Source organism: Armigeres subalbatus, chromosome 1, assembly GCF_024139115.2.
Source record: "Armigeres subalbatus isolate Guangzhou_Male chromosome 1, GZ_Asu_2, whole genome shotgun sequence".
NCBI lineage: Eukaryota > Metazoa > Arthropoda > Insecta > Diptera > Culicidae > Armigeres > Armigeres subalbatus.
This window is the reverse complement of record NC_085139.1, coordinates 17,079,646-17,101,237: the sequence shown is the minus strand read 5'-3', so window position 1 is coordinate 17,101,237 and position 21,592 is coordinate 17,079,646. Positions and strand designations below refer to the sequence as shown.

General features: G+C 38.7%; 1 protein-coding gene across 1 annotated transcript in view; it reads left to right on the top strand.

The window, feature by feature from the left end:
* LOC134222215 (uncharacterized) overlaps positions 1 to 20,016 on the top strand; it is an 88,291-nt gene extending 68,275 nt beyond the window's left edge. The window contains exons 6-13 of the mRNA XM_062701376.1: positions 54 to 436; positions 535 to 672; positions 981 to 1,286; positions 14,258 to 14,488; positions 14,555 to 15,826; positions 15,888 to 16,166; positions 16,226 to 16,337; positions 17,296 to 20,016. Coding sequence (XP_062557360.1) covers positions 54 to 436; positions 535 to 672; positions 981 to 1,286; positions 14,258 to 14,488; positions 14,555 to 15,826; positions 15,888 to 16,166; positions 16,226 to 16,337; positions 17,296 to 17,528 — 2,954 coding nt within the window. The 3' untranslated portion in view covers positions 17,529 to 20,016. The remainder of the gene's footprint in view (positions 1 to 53; positions 437 to 534; positions 673 to 980; positions 1,287 to 14,257; positions 14,489 to 14,554; positions 15,827 to 15,887; positions 16,167 to 16,225; positions 16,338 to 17,295) is intronic.
* The last annotated feature ends 1,576 nt before the right edge of the window (positions 20,017 to 21,592 follow it).

The following is a 21,592-nucleotide window of genomic DNA, read 5'->3' as shown; positions in this document are numbered from 1 at the left end:
TTCGACGACAAACCCCGCGTGTTTAAACGAGAGACTCTTCTTAATACTTCCAGCTTCCATTTCAGTTCGCAACGTCAAAAACATTCCGAAGGTGGCACTGACGGTCAAGCCTGACCCCTCGGACTACCGATTGAACGCACAGTTCCAGGGATACTACGACCCAGCACAAACCGAGTACTACTACCAAGATCAGGAGGGCTACATCCGACCGGACATCAGCTTCGAATCAACTCACGACCTGTACACGCAAGCACAACTCCAACGCGCCCAGGAAATCAACCTCCAACAGCACTACCAACTGCAGGACATCGACCGCAGTCTAGCGGCGCTCAGCAATCACGACTCCCCGGAGGAGAAATGGCCTTCGACTGGCAGCAAACCCATGTACTCCTCGCGCGAACATTTATCTTCCAGCCAAGACAAATCCGAACTCAGAGTAAGTTATCAAGCCGCGGATTGTCCGCAACACCCCACCTTTCACACTGCAATATCCAACGCAATCCACACACACTGAATGACCCGTGTTTTCCACAGACCTTGGAAATGTCCGCCGGGGATTTACTGAACCGTACTCACGAAGAACTAGTCTTGCTGTTGATACAGTTGCGACGTCAAAACAGCAATACGGCACGCTCCATTGAGCAGTGTTGCACCAATATTCACGACATTCAGGTTAACGAGAACTTTTCGTTTGTTAGATTTGATTTGTTTCTGTTCAAAGGCTTCTATCTGGTGTCGGGGGCGCTAATCTCGTAGCTGGGAGGGACAAGACAAAATTTTACTAACTCCGCTCAAAATGGTGTCAACAACACATCAGTGTACAAATCAAAAATCTGGTCGCGGGTCTAACACCGATTTTCTACCACGAACTTTCAAATTTTTGGCAAATGAAACTACTCACACCTCTTCGATGAACGCAACTCAACGGGCATCGATCCCGGCTTCTCTTCTCGATAGACTTACGGACCTTTCACTTTCAGAATTCGATTCGTACGTCTGATGGTCCAACGCGGGCCGAAAATCTGGCCCGGCTGGAGGCCCTCAAGAAGCAGCTGGCCGAACTGGAGAAGCAGTACGAGAAGGAAAAGCCGCTGATCAACCTGGTCGACAACATGGTGAAGCTGGGTACGCTTTACCGCGGAGCTCCCGGACAGAAGAAACCGCTCGGATCCGAATCCGCCACGCTCGATCGGTTGGAGTTCAACCAGCGGATACAGGAGCGCCGCCTGCTGCAGGAGGAGCAACGCCAGTGGGATCGATTGAGTCCGAACCACTCGGAGCTGCAGGTAGGTCGTTGAAAACTGACTAGATGGTTGTCGTAAATCCAATTCAAATCCATTAGGATTTCAATCCAAACCCAATCTAAATCCACTTCTGTCCAAATACAATCCGAATCACATTAATACCCAATCCAATTTCATTTCAAAACAATTCAAATCCAAATCGAATCCAAATCCAATTCAAATCCAATCCGAATACAATCCGAATCCAATCTAAATCCATTCCAAATCCAATCCAATCGAATCCAAATCCATTCCAAATTCAATCCAAATCCAATCTAAATTCAATCCAAATCCAATCCAAATTCAAATCCAAATTCAATCCAAATCCAATCCAAATCAATTTCAAATCAAAATCAAATCCAATCCTAATCCAATCCAAATCCAAACCAAATCCAATTCAAATCCAATGCAAATTCAATCCAGATTCAATTTAATTCAAATCCAATCCAAATACAATCTAAATCCAATCCAAATTCAATTCAAATCAAATTTGAATCAAAATCCAATCCAAATCTAATCCAAATCCAACTCCAATCAAATTCAGAATCAATCCAGATCAAATCCAATCCAAATCCTTTCCAAACACAATTCAAATCCAATTAAAATCCAATCCAAGTCCAGTACAAATCCTATCCAAATCTAATTAAAATCCAATCCAATCCAAATCCAATCCGAACCGAATTCAAATACAATCCAAATCCAATCCAAATCGAATCCAAATCAAATTTTAATCCAATCCAAAGCCATTCCAGATCGAATCCAAATTTCAATCCAATCCAAATCCAATCCACATCAAAATCCAATCCAAATCCAATCCAATCCAAAATCAATATAAATCCAATCCGAATCCAAATCCAATCCAAATCCATTCCAAATCCAATCCAAATCCGATCCAAATCCAATCCAAATTCAATTCAAATCCAATCCAAATCCGATCCTAAAAAAATCCAAAACCAATCTAAACCAAATTCAAATCCAATTCAATCCAATCCAAATCAAATTCAAATCTAATACAAATCCAATCCAAACCGAATCCTAATCCAATCCGAATCCTAATCCAATCCAAATCGAAATCCAATTCAAATCCAATCCAAATCCAATCCAAATCCAATCCAAAGCCATTCCAAATCCAATCCAAATTATAAATTCATCCAAATCCAATCTAAATCCAATCCAAATTCGATCCAAACCAAATCCAAATCCAATCCAAATCCATATCGAATCCAAATCCAATTCAAATCCTATCCAAATCCAAATCCTTTGCAAATTCAATCCAATCAAATCCAATTCAAATTCCTACAAAATCCAATCCTAATCAATTTCTAATCAATTTCAAATCAAATTCAAATCCAATCCTAATCCGATCCAAATCCAAACCAAATCCAATGCAAATCCAATCCAGATTCAATCCAATCCAAATCCAATCCAAATCCTTTCCAAACACAATTCAAATCCAATTAAAATCCAATCCAAGTCCAGTACAAATCCTATCCAAATCTAATTAAAATCCAATCCAATCCAAACCCAATCCGAACCGAATTTAAAAACAATCCCAATCCAATCCAAATCGAATTCAAATCAAATTTTAATCCAATCCAAAGCCATTCCAGATCGAATCCAAATTTAAATCCAATCCAAATCCAATCCACATCAAAATCCAATCCAAATCCAATCCAAATCCAATCCAAATCCAATCCGAATCCAATCCAAACCGAATCCAAATCCAATCCAAATCCAATCCAAATCCAATCCACATCAAAATCCAATCCAAACCAATCCAAACCAAACCAATCCAAACCAATCCGAATCCAATCCAAACCGAATCCAAACCAATCCAAACCAATCCAAACCGATCCAAACCAATCCAAACCAATTCAAACCAATCCAAACCGATCCCAAAAAATCCAAAACCAATCTAAACCAAATTCAAACCAATTCAATCCAATCCAAATCTAATCCAAATCTAATACAAAACCAATCCAAACCGAATCCTAATCCAATCCGAATCCTAATCCAATCCGAATCCTAATCCAATCCAAATCGAACCAATTCAAATCCAATCCAAACCAATCCAAACCAATCCAAAGCCATTCCAAATCCAATCCAAATTATAAATTCATCCAAACCAATCTAAATCCAATCCAAACCGATCCAAACCAAATCCAAACCAATCCATATCGAATCCAAACCAACCAAATCCCATCCAAACCAAATCCTTTCAAATTCAATCCAATCGAATCCAACCAAACCCCTACAAAATCCAATCCTAATCAATTTCTAATCAATTTCAAATCAAATTCAAATCCAATCCTAATCCGATCCAAATCCAAACCAAATCCAATGCAACCAATCCAGATCCAATCCAATCCAAACCAATCCAAACCAATCCAAACCAATCCAAACCAATCCAAACCAATCCAAACCAATCCAAACCAATCCAAACCAACCAAACCAATCCAAACCAATCCAAACCAATCCAAACCAATCCAAACCAATCCAAACCAATCCAAACCAATCCAAACCAATCCAAACCAATCCAAATCAAACCAAACCAACCAAACCAATCCAAACCAATCCAAACCAATCCAAACCAATCCAAACCAATCCAAACCAACCAAACCCATCCAAACCAATCCAAACCAATCCAAACCAATCCAAACCAATCCAAACCAATCCAAACCAATCCAAACCAATCCAAACCAATCCAAACCAATCCAAACCAATCCAAACCAATCCAAACCAATCCAAACCAATCCAAACCAATCCAAACCAATCCAAACCAATCCAAACCAATCCAAACCAATCCAAACCAACCAAACCAATCCAAACCAATCCAAACCAACCAAACCAATCAAACCAATCAAACCAATCCAAACCAATCCAAACCAATCCAATCCAAACCAACCAAACCAATCCAAACCAATCCAAACCAACCAAACCAATCCAATCCAAATCAAATCCAATCCAAATCGAATCCAAATCCAATCCAAATCCAACCCATATTCAAATCAAATCCAAATCAAATCCAAATCCAATCCAAATCCAAATCCAACCCACATTCAAATCGAATCCAAATCAAATCCAAATCCAATCTGAATCCAATCCAAATCCAATTCAAATCCAATCCAAATCCATTCCAAATCCGATCCAAATTTAAATCCAATCCAAATCCAAATTAAATCCAATCCTAATCCAAACCAAATTAAATCTAATCCAAATCCAAATCCAAATCCAATATCAGTCCAAATCTAATCCAAACCTAATCCAAATACAATCCAAATCCAAATCCAATTTAAATCCAATCCAAATCCAATCCAAATCCAATCCAAAGCCATTCCAAATCCAATCCAAATCCAAACTAAATCCAATCCAAATCCAATCCAATACAAATCCAAATCTAATGCAAATCCAATCCAACCCGAATCCAAATCCAGTCCAAATCTAAATCGAATCCAAATCCATTCCAAATCCAATTCAAATCCAATCCAAATTCAATCCAAATCCAATCCAAATCCAATCCAAATCCAATTTAAATCCAATCCAAATCCAATCCAATTCAAATCCAAAAACCAATCCAAATCAAATCCACATTCAAATCGAATCCAAATCCAAATCCAATCCAAATCCAAATCCAATCCAAATACAATCCAAACCAATCCAAACCAATACAAACCAAACCAATCCAAACCAATCCAAACCAATCCAAACCAATCCAAACCAATCCAAACCATCAAAATCCAATCCAAACCAATCCAACCAATCCAAACCAATCCAAACCAACCAAACCAATCCAGATCCAATCCAAACCAATCCAAACCAGTCCAAATCCAATCCAAATCGATCCACATCCAATCCAAATCAAATCTAAATCCAATCCAAATTCAATCCAAATTCAGTCCCAATCCAAATCGAATCCAATCAAATCCAATCTAAATCCAATCCAAATCCAATCCAAATCCAATCCAAATCCAATCTAAATCCAACCCAATCCAAATCCAATCGAAATCCAACCCATATTCAAATCAAATCCAAATCAAATCCAAATCCAATCCAAATCCAAATCCAATCCAATCCAAATTCAACCCACATTCAAATCGAATCCAAATTAAATCCAACCAATTCCAAACCAATCTGAATCCAATCGAAACCATTCCAAACCGATCCAAATTTAAACCAATCCAAATCCCAATTAAACCAATCCTAATCCAAACCAAATTAAATCTAATCCAAACCAAATCCAATATCAATCCAAACCAATCCAACACAACCAAATCTAATGCAAACCAATCCAACCCGAATCCAACCAATCCAAATCTAAATCGAATCCAAACCATTCCAAACCAATCAAACCAATCCAAATTCAATCCAAATCCAATCCAAACCAATCCAAACCAATTCAAACCAATCCAAATCCAATCCAAACCAATCCAATCCAAACAAAACCAATCCAAATCAACCACATCCAAACCGAATCCAAACCAATCCAAACCAATCCAAACCAATCCAAACACAACCAAACCAAACACAATCCAAACCAATCCAAACCAATCCCAAACCAATCCAAACCAATCCAAACCAATCAAACCAATCCAAACCAATCCAAACCAACCAAACCAATCCAAACCAATCCAAACCAATCCAAACGCAATCCAAACCAATCCGAATCCAATCCAAACCAATCCAAACCAATCCAAACCAATCCAAACCAACCAAACCAATCCAAACCATTCCAAACCAATCCAAACCAATCCAAACCAATCCAAACCAATCCAAATCGAATCCAAACCAATCCAAACCAAACCAATCCAATCCAATCCAAACCAAACCAATCGAACCAAACCCATATTCAAATCAAATCCAAACCAACCAAACCAAACCAATCGAACCAAACCCACATCCAAATCGAACCAAATTAAACCAAACCAATCCCAAACCAATCCAAACCAATCCAAACCAATCCAACCAATCCAAACCAATCCAAACCAATCCAAACCAATCCAAACCAATCCAAACCAATCCAAACCAATCCAAACCAATCCAAACCAATCCAAACCAATCCAAACCAATCCAAACTAATCCAACCAAACCAAATCCAATCCAACCCAATCTAAACCAAACCCAATCCAAATCCAATCCAAATCGAACCCATATTCAAACCAATCCAACCAACCCATATTCAAATCCAAACCAAATCAAACCAAATTCAATCCAAACCAATCCAAACCAAACCAATCCAATCCAAACCAACCCACATTTAAATCGAATCCAAATCAAACCGAATCCAATTCAAACCAATCTGCATCCAATCGAACCATTCCAAATCCGATCCAAATTTAAATCCAATCCAAATCCCAATTAAACCAATCCTAATCCAAACCAAATTAAATCTAATTCAAACCAAACCAACATCAATCCAAATCCAATCCAATACAAACCAAATCCAATGCAAACCAATCCAACCCGAATCCAAACCAATCCAAATCTAAATCGAATCCAAACCATTCCAAACCAATCCAAACCAATCCAAACCAATCCAAACCAATCCAAACCAATCCAAACCAATCCAAACCAATCCAAACCAATCCAAACCAATCCAATCCAAACCAAAACCAATCCAAATCAAACCACATCCAAACCGAATCCAAACCAATCCAAACCAATCCAATCCAAACCAAACCAATCCAAATACAATCCCAATCCAAACCAAACCAACCAAACCAAACCAATCCAAACCAATCCCAAACCAACCAAACCAATCCAAACCAATACAAACCAACCAAACCAATCCAAACCATCCAAACCAATCCAAACCAATCCAAACCAATCCAAACCAACCAAACCAATCCAAACCAATCCAAACCAATCCAAACCAATCCAAACCAATCCAAACCAATCCGAACCAATCCTAATCCAATCCAAATCTAATCCAAACCAATCCAAACCAATCCAAACCAATCCAAACACAATCCAAACCAATCCAAACCAATTCAAACCAATCCAACCAATCTAAACCAATCCAAACCAAACCAAACCAATCCAACCCAATCTAAACCAACCCAATCCAAACCAATCCAAATCCAACCCATATCCAAATCAAATCCAAATCAAATCCAAACCAATCCAAACCAATCCAAACCAACCAAACCAATCCAATCCAACCAACCCACATTTAAATCGAATCCAAATCAAACCAAACCAATTCAAACCAATCTGAATCCAATCGAACCATTCCAAACCGATCCAAATTTAAACCAATCCAAATCGCAACTGAATCCAATCCTAATCCAAACCAAATTAAATCTAATTCAAACCAAACCAACATCAATCCAAACCAATCCAACACAAACCAAATCCAACGCAAACCAAATCCAACCCGAATCCAAATCCAATCCAAATCCAAACCGAACCAAACCATTCCAAACCAATCCAAACCAATCCAACCAATCCAAACCAACCAAACCAATCCAAACCAACCAAACCAATCCAAACCAATCCAAACCAATCCAAACCAACCAAACCAACCAAACCAATCCAAACCAATCCAAACCAATCCAAACCAACCAAACCAACCAAATCCAATCCAAACCAACCAAACCAATCCAAACCAACCAAACCAATCCAAACCAATCCAAACCAACCAAACCAACCAAACCAATCCAAACCAATCCAAACCAATCCAAACCAATCCAAACCAACCAAACCAATCCAAATCCAATCCAAACCAATCCAAACCAATCCAAACCAATCCAAACCAATCCAAACCAATCCAAACCAATCCAAACCAATCCAAACCAATCCAAACCAATCCAAACCAATCCAAACCAACCAAACCAATCCAAACCAATCCAAACCAATCAAAACCAATCAAATCCAATCCAAATCCAATCCAAATCCAATCCAATCCAAATCCAATCCAAATCCAATCCAAATCCAATCCAAATCCAATCCAAATCCAATCCAAATCCAATCCAATCCAAATCAAATCCAATCCAAATCGAATCCAAATCCAATCCAAATCCAACCCATATTCAAATCAAATCCAAATCAAATCCAAATCCAATCCAAATCCAATCCAAATCCAACCCACATTCAAATCGAATCCAAATCAAATCCAAATCCAATCTGAATCCAATCCAAATCCAATTCAAAACCAATCCAAAGCCATTCCAAATCCGATCCAAATTTAAATCCAATCCAAATCCAAATCAAATCCAATCCTAATCCAAACCAAATTAAATCCAATCCAAATCCAAATCCAAATCCAATACTAATCAAATCCAAATCCAATCCAAACCTAATACAAATACAATCCAAATCCAAATCCAATTTGAATCCAATTGAAATCCAATCCAAATCCAATCCAAAGCCATTCCAAATCCAATCCAAATCCAAACTAAATCCAATCCAAATCCAATCCAATACAAATCCAAATCTAATGCAAACCAATCCAACCCGAACCAAACCAATCCAAATCTAAATCGAATCCAAACCATTCCAAATCCAACCAAACCAATCCAAACCAATCCAAACCAATCCAAACCAATCCAAACCAATCCAAACCAATTTAAACCAATCCAAACCAATCCAACCAAACCAAAACCAATCCAAATCAAACCACATCCAAATCGAATCCAAACCAAACCAATCCAAACCAAACCAATCCAAACACAATCCAAACCAATCCAAACCAACACAACCAAACCAATCCAAACCAATCCAAACCAATCCAAACCATCAAAACCAACCAAACCAATCCAAACCAATCCAAACCAATCCAAACCAATCCAAACCAATCCAGATCCAATCCAAACCAATCCAAACCAATCCAAACCAATCCAAACCAATCCAAACCAATCCAACCAATCCAAATTCAATCCAAACCAGTCCAAACCAATCCAATCCAATCCAAATCCAATCCAAATTCAATCCAAATCCAAACCAAATCCAATCTAACTCCAATCTAAATCCAACCCAATCCAAATCCAATCCAAATCCAACCCATATTCAAATCAAATCCAAATCAAATCCAAATTCAATCCAAATCCAATCCAAATCCAATCCAATCCAAATCCAACCCACATTCAAATCGAATCCAAATCAAATCCAAATCCAATTCAAATCCAATCTGAATCCAATCGAAATCCATTCCAAATCCGATCCAAATTTAAATCCAATCCAAATCCCAATTAAATCCAATCCTAATCCAAACCAAATTAAATCTAATCCAAATCCAAATCCAATATCAATCCAAATCCAATCCAATACAAATCCAAATCTAATGCAAATCCAATCCAACCCGAATCCAAATCCAATCCAAATCTAAATCGAATCCAAATCCATTCCAAATCCAATTCAAATCCAATCCAAATTCAATCCAAACCAATCCAAACCAATCCAAACCAATTCAAACCAATCCAAACCAATCCAACCAATCCAATCCAAATAAAACCAATCCAAATCAAACCACATCCAAATCGAACCAAACCAATCCAAACCAATCCAAACCAATCCAAACCAATCCAAATACAACCAAACCAAACACAATCCAAACCAACCAAACCAATCCAAACCAACCAAACCAATCCAAACCAACCAAACCAATCCAAACCAACCAAACCAATCCAAACCAACCAATCCAAACGCAACCAAACCAATCCAAACCAATCCGAACCAACCAAACCAATCCAACCAACCAAACCAATCCAAACCAATCCAAACCAACCAAACCAATCCAAACCATTCCAAACCAATCCAAACCAATCCAAACCAACCAAACCAATCCAAATCGAACCAAACCAATCCAAACCAAACCAATCCAATCCAATCCAAACCAACCAAACCGAACCAAACCCATATCCAAATCAAACCAAACCAATCCAAACCAAACCAATCGAAACCAACCCACATTCAAATCGAATCCAAATTAAATCCAAACCAATCCCAAACCAATCCAAACCAATCCAAACCAATCCAAACCAATCCAACCAATCCAAACCAACCAAACCAATCCAATCCAATCCAAATCCAATCCAAATCCAATCCAAATCCAATCCAAATCCAATTCAAATCCAATCCAAATCCAATCCAAATTCAATCCAAATCCAAACCAAATCCAATCCAACTCCAATCTAAATCCAAACCCAATCCAAATCCAATCCAAATCCAACCCATATTCAAATCCAATCCAAATCCAACCCATATTCAAATCAAATCCAAATCAAATCCAAATTCAATCCAAATCCAATCCAAATCCAAATCCAATCCAATCCAAATCCAACCCACATTTAAATCGAATCCAAATCAAATCCGAATCCAATTCAAATCCAATCTGCATCCAATCGAAATCCATTCCAAATCCGATCCAAATTTAAATCCAATCCAAATCCCAATTAAATCCAATCCTAATCCAAACCAAATTAAATCTAATTCAAATCCAAATCCAATATCAATCCAAATCCAATCCAATACAAATCCAAATCTAATGCAAATCCAATCCAACCCGAATCCAAATCCAATCCAAATCTAAATCGAATCCAAATCCATTCCAAATCCAATTCAAATCCAATCCAAATTCAATCCAAATCCAATCCAAATCCAATCCAAATCCAATCCAAATCCAATCCAAATCCAATCCAAATCCAATCCAAATCCAATTCAAATCCAAAACCAATCCAAATCAAACCACATCCAAACCGAACCAAACCAATCCAAATCCAATCCAAACCAAACCAATCCAAACACAATCCCAATCCAAACCAAACCAACCAAACCAAACCAATCCAAACCAATCCCAAACCAATCCAAACCAATCCAAACCAATACAAACCAATCCAAACCAATCCAAATCTTATCCAAACCAATCCAAACCAATCCAAACCAATCCAAACCAATCCAAACCAATCCAAACCAATCCAAACCAATCCGAACCAATCCAAACCAATCCAAATCTAATCCAAACCAATCCAAACCAATCCAAACCAACCAATCCAATCCAAATCCAATCCAAATCCAATTCAAATCCAATCCAAATCCAATCTAAATTCAATCCAAATCCAAACCAAATCCAATCCAACTCCAATCTAAATCCAATCCAATCCAAATCCAATCCAAATCCAACCCATATTCAAATCAAATCCAAATCAAATCCAAATCCAATCCAAATCCAATCCAAATCCAAATCCAATCCAATCCAAATCCAACCCACATTCAAATCGAATCCAAATCTAATCCAAATCCAATCCAAATCCAATCCAAATCCAATCCAAATCCATTCCAAATCCGATCCAAATTTAAATCCAATCCAAATCCAAATTAAATCCAATCCTAATCCAAACCAAATTAAACCCAATTCAAATCCAAACCAACATCAATCCAAACCAATCCAATACAAATCCAAATCTAATGCAAACCAATCCAACCCGAATCCAAACCAATCCAAATCCAAACCGAATCCAAACCATTCCAAACCAACCAAACCAATCCAAACCAATCCAAACCAATCCAAACCAATCCAAACCAATCCAAACCAATCCAAACCAATCCAAACCAACCAAACCAATCCAAATCCAATCCAAATCCAATTCAAATCCAATCCAAATCCAATCCAAATCCAATCCAAATCCAATCCAAATTCAATCCAAATCCAATCCAAATCCAATCCGAATCCAATCCAAATCCCATCCAAATCCAAACCAAATCCAATCCAACTCCAATCTAAATCCAATCCAATCCAAATCCAATCCAAATCCAAATCCAATCCAAATCCAACCCATATTCAAATCAAATCCAAATCAAATCCAAATTCAATCCAAATCCAATCCAAATCCAAATCCAAATCCAAATCCAATCCAATCCAAATCCAACCCACATTCAAATCGAATCCAAATCAAATCCAAATCCAATTCAAATCCAATCTGAATCCAATCCAAATCCATTCCAAATCCGATCCAAATTTAAATCCAATCCAAATCCAAATTAAATCCAATCCTTATCCAAACCAAATTAAATCTACTCCAAATCCAAATCCAATCCAAACCTAATCCAAATACAATCAAAATCCAATTTAAATCCAATCCAAATCCAATCCAAAGCCATTCCAAATTCAATCCAAATTAAAATCCAATCCAAATCCAATAATAATCCAATCCAAAATCAATCCAAATCCAAATCCAATCCAAATCCAATCTAAACCCAATCCAAAGCCATTCCAAGTTCAATCCAAATTTAAATCCAATCCAAATCCAATAATAATCCAATCCAAAACCAATCCAAATCCAAATCCAATCCAAATCCAATCCAACATGAATCCAACCAATCCAAATCTAAATCGAATCCACATCCAATCCAAATCCAATTCAAATTCCATCGAAATCCCAACCAAATCCAATCCAAATCCAATTCAAATCCAATCCAGATCCAATCCAAGTCTAATTCAAATCTAATCCAAATCCAATTCAAATCCAATCCAAATCGAATCTAAATCCAAATCTTTTTTAAATCCAATTAAAATCCAATCCAATACAAATCCAAATTAAATCTTAATCAATTGCAAATCTAATCCAAATCCAGTTAAAATTCAATCCAAATCCAATTCAAACTGAATCCAAAACCATTCCAAATTTAATCCAAATTTAAATCCAATCCTAATACACTCCAAAACCAATCCAAATCCAATAATAATCCAATCTAAAACCAATCCAAATCCAATCTTAATCCAATCCAAACTCAAATCCAATCCAAATCCAATCCAAATATCATCCAAATTCAATTCAAACCGAATCCAAATCGAATCCAAATCCAATTCAAATCCAATACAGATCCAATCCAATCAAAATCCAATCCAAATCCATTCCAAATCCAATCCAAATGTAATCTTATTCTAGTTCAAATTCAATCTAAATCCAACGCCAATCCAACCTAAATCCACAACAAATTTAATCCAAATTTAATTCAAATCAAATCCGACTTAAATCTAAATCCAATTCAAATCAAATTCAAATCTAATCCGAATCCAACTCAAATATAGATCCAATAAAAGTCCAATCCAAATCCACTTCAAATCCATTCCATCCATTCAACTAAAACCAATTCAAATTAAATTGAAAATTAATTACACTCTAATCCAAATACAAATCCCAATCCAATGCAAATCCAATCCAACTCTTTTTCAAGTCTAATTTAAAATTAAACAAAATCCAATACAAATCCAATTCAAATCCAATCCAAATCGAATCCAAATTCAAATCAATTCCAATCCAGATCCTATCCACTCCAAATGCAATTCAAATCCAATCCAAATCCACTCCAAATCAAATCCAATCCGAATCCACTTCAAATCCAATTTCAACTGAAACCAATTCAAATCAAATTGAAAACTATTTCAACTCCAATCCAAATACAAATCCCAATAAAATACAAATCCAGTTCAACTATTTTTCAAGTCTTATTTAAATCCAAACCAGATCCAAATCCAATCAAAATACAATCTAAATTCACTAAACCCAATCTTAATCCAATCTAAATCCAATCCAAATCCAATCCCATTCCAAATCAAATTTGATTCCAATACAAAAATCCAATTCAAATTTAATCCAAATCTAATGAAAATCCAATCCAAATTCACCTCAAATCCAATTCAAATCCAATTTAACTTCAACCGAAACCAATTCAAATCAAATTCCAATCCAAATACAAATCCCTATCCATTGCAAATCCAATTGAACTCTTTGTCAAGTCTAATTCAAATCCAAACCAAATCCAATACAAATCCAATCCAAAGCCTATCAAATTCCAATCCAAATCTAATCCACACCTACGCCAATTCCAAACCAAATCCCATTCAAATCCAAACCAAATATAAATCCAGTTAAATCCATAACCAACTCAAATCTATTTTAAATCGAATGCAGTCAGATCTAAATAATTATTAACGTTTATTATTTATTAACATTTTTTATTTTCTCCACTTCTACCAGTCGAAGGTCCAACAGCTGTACCAGATCGATCAGCTGCTTCAGGAAGAATCCGGCACCCTGCAGAGCCTCCAGCGCGACAAGGAGGACCTGGAACGGGCGCTTGGTGGTCTGAAAGCCAAAATCATGCGCGGCGATGCTCCTCCGATGGCAGTTGAAGCAGCCAGACAGCAGCAACACACACTGGAACGCGAGCTATCTCGGGTCCATCTCATGTTGGCAGAGAATTCGAAGGTTTGTCCGACGGAAATCAGTTTGTTCTTTTTGTGGACACTAATTCTTTGTTTTTTGCATTCTCAGAAATTGGAAAAGACCGTTGCCGACAATGCCCGACTGGAGCAGGAACTTCTGGTTCTCAGACAAAAGTTGCAAGCTTCACGTGATTCTCAAGGACCCCAAGGATCGATGACGACCACCCAGGATGGACAGTACGTGGGAACGGCCAGTGCCGTCCTGGAGTCTGAGCTGCGACGAGTTCAGCTTTTGGTTGGCGACATGCAGCGTCAGCGACAGGAGCTCAGTCAAGCAGTGCGACAACTGACGGACAACTCGGACACGTTGGTAAAACAGATCAATAAAAATGGCGACAGTAGATCGCACATTAAAAAGCGATCGCACAGTACCTCCTGGGTCGAGACGGATCTGGATTCCATGGTTAGCAAGGACCACGGTAGAAGTGAAAGCAGCACTTCGCTGAACATGTTGGATCGGTCGTCGTCTTCGATGCTCGGTAGAATCGAACACGATCGTTTGGAAGGTTTCGAATCCTGCAGCATAGACAGCGATGACCTGTTGGAAGACTCCAGCGGTAATCCGTTCGCTTATAATGACAAACAGGAAATTAAAACCGTGCGAATAGTGAAGCGTGAGTCCGAACGAAGGCATCGCGATCGCGAAAAGGATCGAAGTAACACATCGACGCACAGCCTTGATCAGGTCCTGGAGGAGGAGGCGCAAATCTTCGAGAATTATACAAATTACCATCGGTCGAAGTCCTTGCCACGGGGTTATGAAACCCACGAAGCGTTTGTACAAAACCAAGATATCCAGACGTATGCGAACAACTTGAAGGACTACTACAGTATGACGGCTAACGGAAACAACAGCTACCCGGTTTCCATGATCGATCGCAAAGCGGATTTGTACTCCGGTTGTGACCGGCAAGCCAAACCATCGGCCAGTAAACAATCCAACTTCTCTTTGGTAAACCCCGAACTACCAGGACTGCGCGCCAAAACCGAATCGATACAGAGTCTCACCATGTCCGAACAAAGCCCGGTGTTCCAAAGTGAAGCCGCCAAGCAGATTATCCACGAAATGGTAGGCCATGGTCCGGAGTCGGTCAGCCATAAACAACAGCAGCAGCAGCAAGGAGCTTCCAATGGTAGTTCCAGCAATGGGCACAGTACATCTACGACTGAGCGGCAGAAGCAAAAAGCTGAACATATGGCCCAGCAGAACAAACATCGTCGTTCGGTCCCGAAGGAGAAACGTCGACATCACACGGCGCCGCATCATGTAACGGCTAAGCAGCTGGAACTGTTGCAGAGCGAGAACGATATGAACAAGAACGTAAGTATAGATAATTAATCTGGGGAAGAATAGATAAACATGAAGACGCGATGTTTTTTAGAACATTAACTGGAGGGCCCGCGACGATGTGGACCTGGAGGTGACCATACGGCCGCGCTCCAATGCTCCGGATGTTGTCCGTTCGGCGATCGGTCCACGGGAGAAGATCTCGGAGCACACGATTGACAAGCTGCTGGCGGCGCCCAGTAAAATCCTGATACCGGAACGGTACGTACCGGAGCAGGCACCAGAACTGTCACCGGAGGAGAAACGCCGACGGCAGGAGAAGGTCGAAGCCATCAAGAAGATGCTCTCCGAGACACCGATCGCGGGAAATAATGTAGGTTTGGGATTTTGCTGAACGAAAGAATGGAAAGATTAAGTTTTGATCATTTGTAGGACACTTCGCCGAATCAGCCAGCCAATGCGGAAAAGCGACAGCGCGAGCACCTGCTGCAGCTAAATCAAATACTGGCTCAGCAGGTGATGCAGATGAGCAAAATTGTGGCAGGTATGTTCAGCAATCCATGAAGTAAATTCCTCGTGGTATCGCTTGCTCGAGTTGGATCCATTTGTCTCCAACAGCTCGGTTTGCACTTGTAATGCTCTGTTTGAATGAAAATTGTGTCTGTTTGAATTATGATTTCCTTTATTTTTTTCTCATTCATTAGGTAACCCGTACCATGCCACTAATAACCAAAAGTAGTGCTCTTATTAGTGCCATCATCGGCTGCACAGTTGTTTCAGTTTTCAGTTTTCTTGTTTTATTTGTTGAATGTGTCATTTCGAATTGTCCGGCATCTGATTGTGATTTCTGTTTTCGATTGGAATGCTTCAACGTTAGTTGAATTTGAGCTATTTGTTGATTACTTTGAACTACTACTACTACTATTGCCACCTAAATGTGTATCACTCATTACTATCAAACGAATCGAATATTTTCCAATGCTTACCCATTCAACAACAACTATTACTACTACAACAACATCAACCACAAAACATCTATACAACCGCCCTCAAACAACGATTCAGACGACCTCCCCAAGGAACAGAACACAGGTTTGTATTGCGATTACCATGAGCAACTTCATAATCCAAATGATTGAGGGTAAAACTGCGATGGCCGTCCATGTTTCGAACTGACGATCCTTGGACGGTCCCACACATACAAAAATGTCGACAACACTCTGAAAATTCCCAATCATTCATTCGTATGATTTCCGTTTCCTGCGATACATTTTGATTTGCATGATGTTAAACAAATTCGCAAATTTTTATTTTTTAAATTTTGAACCCTGCCATACCTGCTAACATTTTTGGTTTTATTATGGTTTTGAGGCGTGCTTGTAGAGCAATTTTGAACTTTGAAACCGTTTGCAAACCAAAAGTGTTACCTGGCGTTGGAAATTTTAGAAAATATGCAGTGCTAAAATATTCTTTCCCGATTTCTCGTGTCGTGTCGTGCACAGAGAACTCCATGGCAGTGCTCCCATCTAGCATTTGCAAGCTGAAGAAGGCGCGCGGTGGTTTGATGCGAACCGGCAGCAATGGCAGCGGTGGACGCAAGAGTAGTCACAGTAGCAACGACCAGGTCGAAACCGAGGATGAAAACTATCGCAGCGAGTTGGAGGACTCGGACAATACGGAATCGCCACCGGAACCGCTGCCGCTGTACCAGCAGCGAGAGAACTATTTCACGTAAAGCTAGCACACACAAAACTGAGGATTTCAACGCTAAAATTGCTTCCAGATGTACAAGTTGTCACCAAAACTAAATACAAACTAGAAGATATATTGTAGTTGTTTAAAGTGTTTGAAACATGTTAGAGGAGACGCGAATAGTGGATCAATTGCATTGATTTATCCGTCCATCATCGGTTGGCAACACTGCTTACACACAGAGGAAATAGAAAATACTTGGCTTTATCGAACAAAATGATCGGAAGTTTTGAACATACCTACTCAATCGTACACAAACACACATACTCACGCATATCAGTCGAAACCAAGAGAACAAAACAGGAAATAGCATTGTATTTAGTTTGCATGGCAATAGAATTGACCTTATGATAAGACAAAATACGAGCTAATTTATCATCACCAAATGCGATTTTAATTTAGTGCGATAACTCAGCCCCTACATGATGCGAATAAATAACTCGGTTTCGATCAAATTAGACAAAGCGGAAACACACGCCCCTTACTGGAACGATCAATCAATCAATACCGAGGAGAGACAGTGCAGTGACGTGCAACCAAATTCAATAAGAAGGACGTCAATTATCGATAACTAATGGTATATACTAACTGAAGTTGAAACGAGAAGAGAGAAACTTATAATCTTATATACGCAGACATCAGATGCACACAATAGGCAACGTGTTTTAATGGAATTAAATATTACTAAAATAGCTAAAGCTGGAAATCGCATGTTATTGAATTCATAGAATAAGTTCTCTGCAAGTGGAAGAAGACAAAATACGGGGAACGGAGAACGATTCAAGTACCATTACATACATACATACATGCATACATACATACATACATACGTACATACACACAAAACACAGACACCTTATCCAATATTATCCAATCGTTAGAAATATTGCAGTTTACCGAGTGGAGACGAAAATTGCAATACTTGCGGCGCGCCGGTATGGATTAGTCAAAGTTACCATTAATCTGGTCGATGGATGCATCAGGCTCAGCTTGTGCCAGCCGTAAGTATTAGTAATGAAACGTGTTCTTCTCGGATACTCATTGCGCTGTTACATGGCTTCCGGTGGGGAATGTGTGCTGTTGATTGGGCAACAAATTGCGACAAATTCAGATGAAATCTTTAAACAGATGGTTTTATTTCAACGAACAAGGAGTCGCTTATGAACAGAAAAAATAAGAAATTATGATCAACATTAGGTCTACGGTCCTTATAATAAGAAAATATTGCTGACATGAAGAGGTTTTCGATTATGAAGTAAAATTGTTCAACACTGCAAAATCTATCTTAATATTTACAGTTTCTTTCCTCCAAAAGCATTGGCATTTGCAGTGGCGATAATAGGGGATGGGGGTAGAGGGGTCTTTGTCCTCTATAGAGAAAAAAATTTCTATCAATTTTTAATATCAATTTTTAACGTATAGCATAATAAATTTCTAAAAAGGTTGGAAACAAAAGTGTTATCTCCCATATTCACCTTATCATAATGAGTGGAAGACAAATGAGCTTGTTTGTCACTTCTGATAAAGATTCCTGTATGTCAGTGAAATTGCACTTGGTTTTAATTATAAAAAGGCAATATCTAATTGATTTGGAAGCATCAAAGTAAGCTTGATGTGAACAATAACGGAGAGCCACCAAAATATCAATCAAAGCAATCGTGGTACTTCACCAGCATCAGCAGTCAAAGAAATGTAGTCAAACATCACGGATAGGAGTGACAGTTTATCAGCAGACTTCTGCTTGCCTAGCAGTATGATAATCTCCACAATTTCCATCAGCATTCGAGAAGAATTCTCATCAGAATCTGAGAAGAATTCTCATTGGAATCTCTGAAGAATTCCTTTCAGAATCATCGAATCATTCCCACTGGAATCCAAAAGAATTCACACTGAATTCCTTTTTACTTCGTTAAGGGATTTCCTTGGCAATCTGTGGGGGATACTACTCATAATCCATGGAGGATTTGCTTCAGAATCTCTCGTTGATTCGCTTCGGAATTCCTCCGAAATCGTACAAAGATTTGTTTCGGAATCGTTCGGAGATTTCCTTCGGAATTCCTTGACGATTTGATTCAGAATACTTCGACGATTTGCTTTGGAATCCCTCGACGAATTGCTTCGGAATCATTCGACGATTTGCTTCGAAATCCTTCGATGATTTGCTTCGGGATCCCTCTACGATATGCTTCAACATCCCTGGAAGATTCCCTTCGGAATCGCTGGAGGATTCTTTTCGGAATCTCTAGAAGATTAATTCAAAGTCCCTCCCGGCGATTTACTTCGGGATCCCTAGTAACATTTTGGTTTTATGCTGGTTTTATAACACTCTTGTAGAGTAAATTATGGTCTTCAAGAGCGTTATAAAACTTGAAATGTTACTTGGGCTGGAACTTTCCCGTCGGAATCCCTGAGATATTTCCGTTGAAATTCCTGAAATATTCCCGTCGGAATCTCTGGAAGATTTCCGTCAACATCCCGGGAGGGTTTGGAATCTTTGGAACATTCCTGTCGTAATCCCTGGTGGATTACCTTCAGAATTATTGGAGGTTCCCTTCGGTATGCTTGGTGGATTCCCGTCGAAATCTCTCGTCGGAATCCCTGGAGCATTTCCGTCGGAATCACTACAGGATTCACATCGGAATCCTTGGAGGAATATTGCACTTTTTTTTTCATTTGAGATAGATAGAATATTTATGAAATATGCAAAAATATCCACTACCTACCTGGCGGGAGCCTGGCGGCGCACATAGGGTATTTCACCATTCTAGCCGGAATAAAGTTAAATTGTCCTAGAGCAGTCAAAATATGCCTCAAACTTCTCTAAATAGTAGACGAGCGACTCCTAGTACTAGGTTTTCTATTTAGATTTAAAGTTTCTCCACTACACTTCTAGAAAGTTAGAGGTTTTTCGTTGAGGAAATTAACGGTTTTCTCTGTTGAATTTGATTACGTACGGTATGTTCTATTGTGGTCAAATATATGTCACAGCAATCCACAGATCAGTACATACCATGAACTGGTAGACAAAATAGTATCATGGAAATATATTTTTGACAAGAATAAATGGTTCTGAACAGAAATACAAAAGAGTAATTCGAAGTCCATTTTCGAGCTGAAACTAGTTAATGTTACTCATATTTTCAATAAGCATAAAACACTTATTCGATGATATTCGGTAATATTTCAGTATAGAGAAGACGCATTTATATCTATATTTTAGGATCCCGAAGAAAAATCTTGCGCAAATTTGCGCCATTTTGAAAGCGGATGTTTTTAGTTTGGTACTGTATTTAAGGCATTTATGGCCTATATCATACATTCAACCTCCCTATGAAAAGAGGAAGAGTCATAGAGCAATTTCCATGACACCATCTTTTAGCTCTATGTTTCCCCTTGCAAACACATAGAGTTGAGCTGATTTCGGTAGAAGCGATGACGAGAACGAATTAATTGAAATTACCAATGTTTTTCAAGGTTTCAAAGGGTGAAGCACATGGGTCAAAAAGTGAAAATTAAGAAAACTGATATTTCAGCTAAATTATCATCACAGTATCATAAAATAAGGTGAAATATAGTAGTTTGAGAGATGAAATAATTTATTCCGGCTAGATTGCGAAAATACCCCTATGTGCGGCGATCCGTCACATATGGTCCATTGAGTGCGCAGGACAAAATCGAGCGCTTCTACACTTAGACGCAATAGCCATGCGCTATCAATTTAAGTCGTTGTAGCAATCATCGGCTGATAAACAAACACACTTCGATACTGAGGGCTACACCAGGAAGCACGAGCTTGAGATAAGGGAATAAATATGGATGAGTGTGATTGATCCGCAATTATCTTAGGTGGCTGGACCATATTTATCACATTACCACTAAGATAACTTAATGAGGTGGTAAAATGTTCGAGAATTTTTGAAAGGAAGTTCAAAATAAATAAAATAGATGAAGGCTAGACATCGGGGCTTCCGGGCCTCTTGAAAGGAGGCTTCCGAGCCTCTTGAAAGGAGGCTTCCGAGCCTCTTGAAAGGAGGCTTCCGAGCCTCT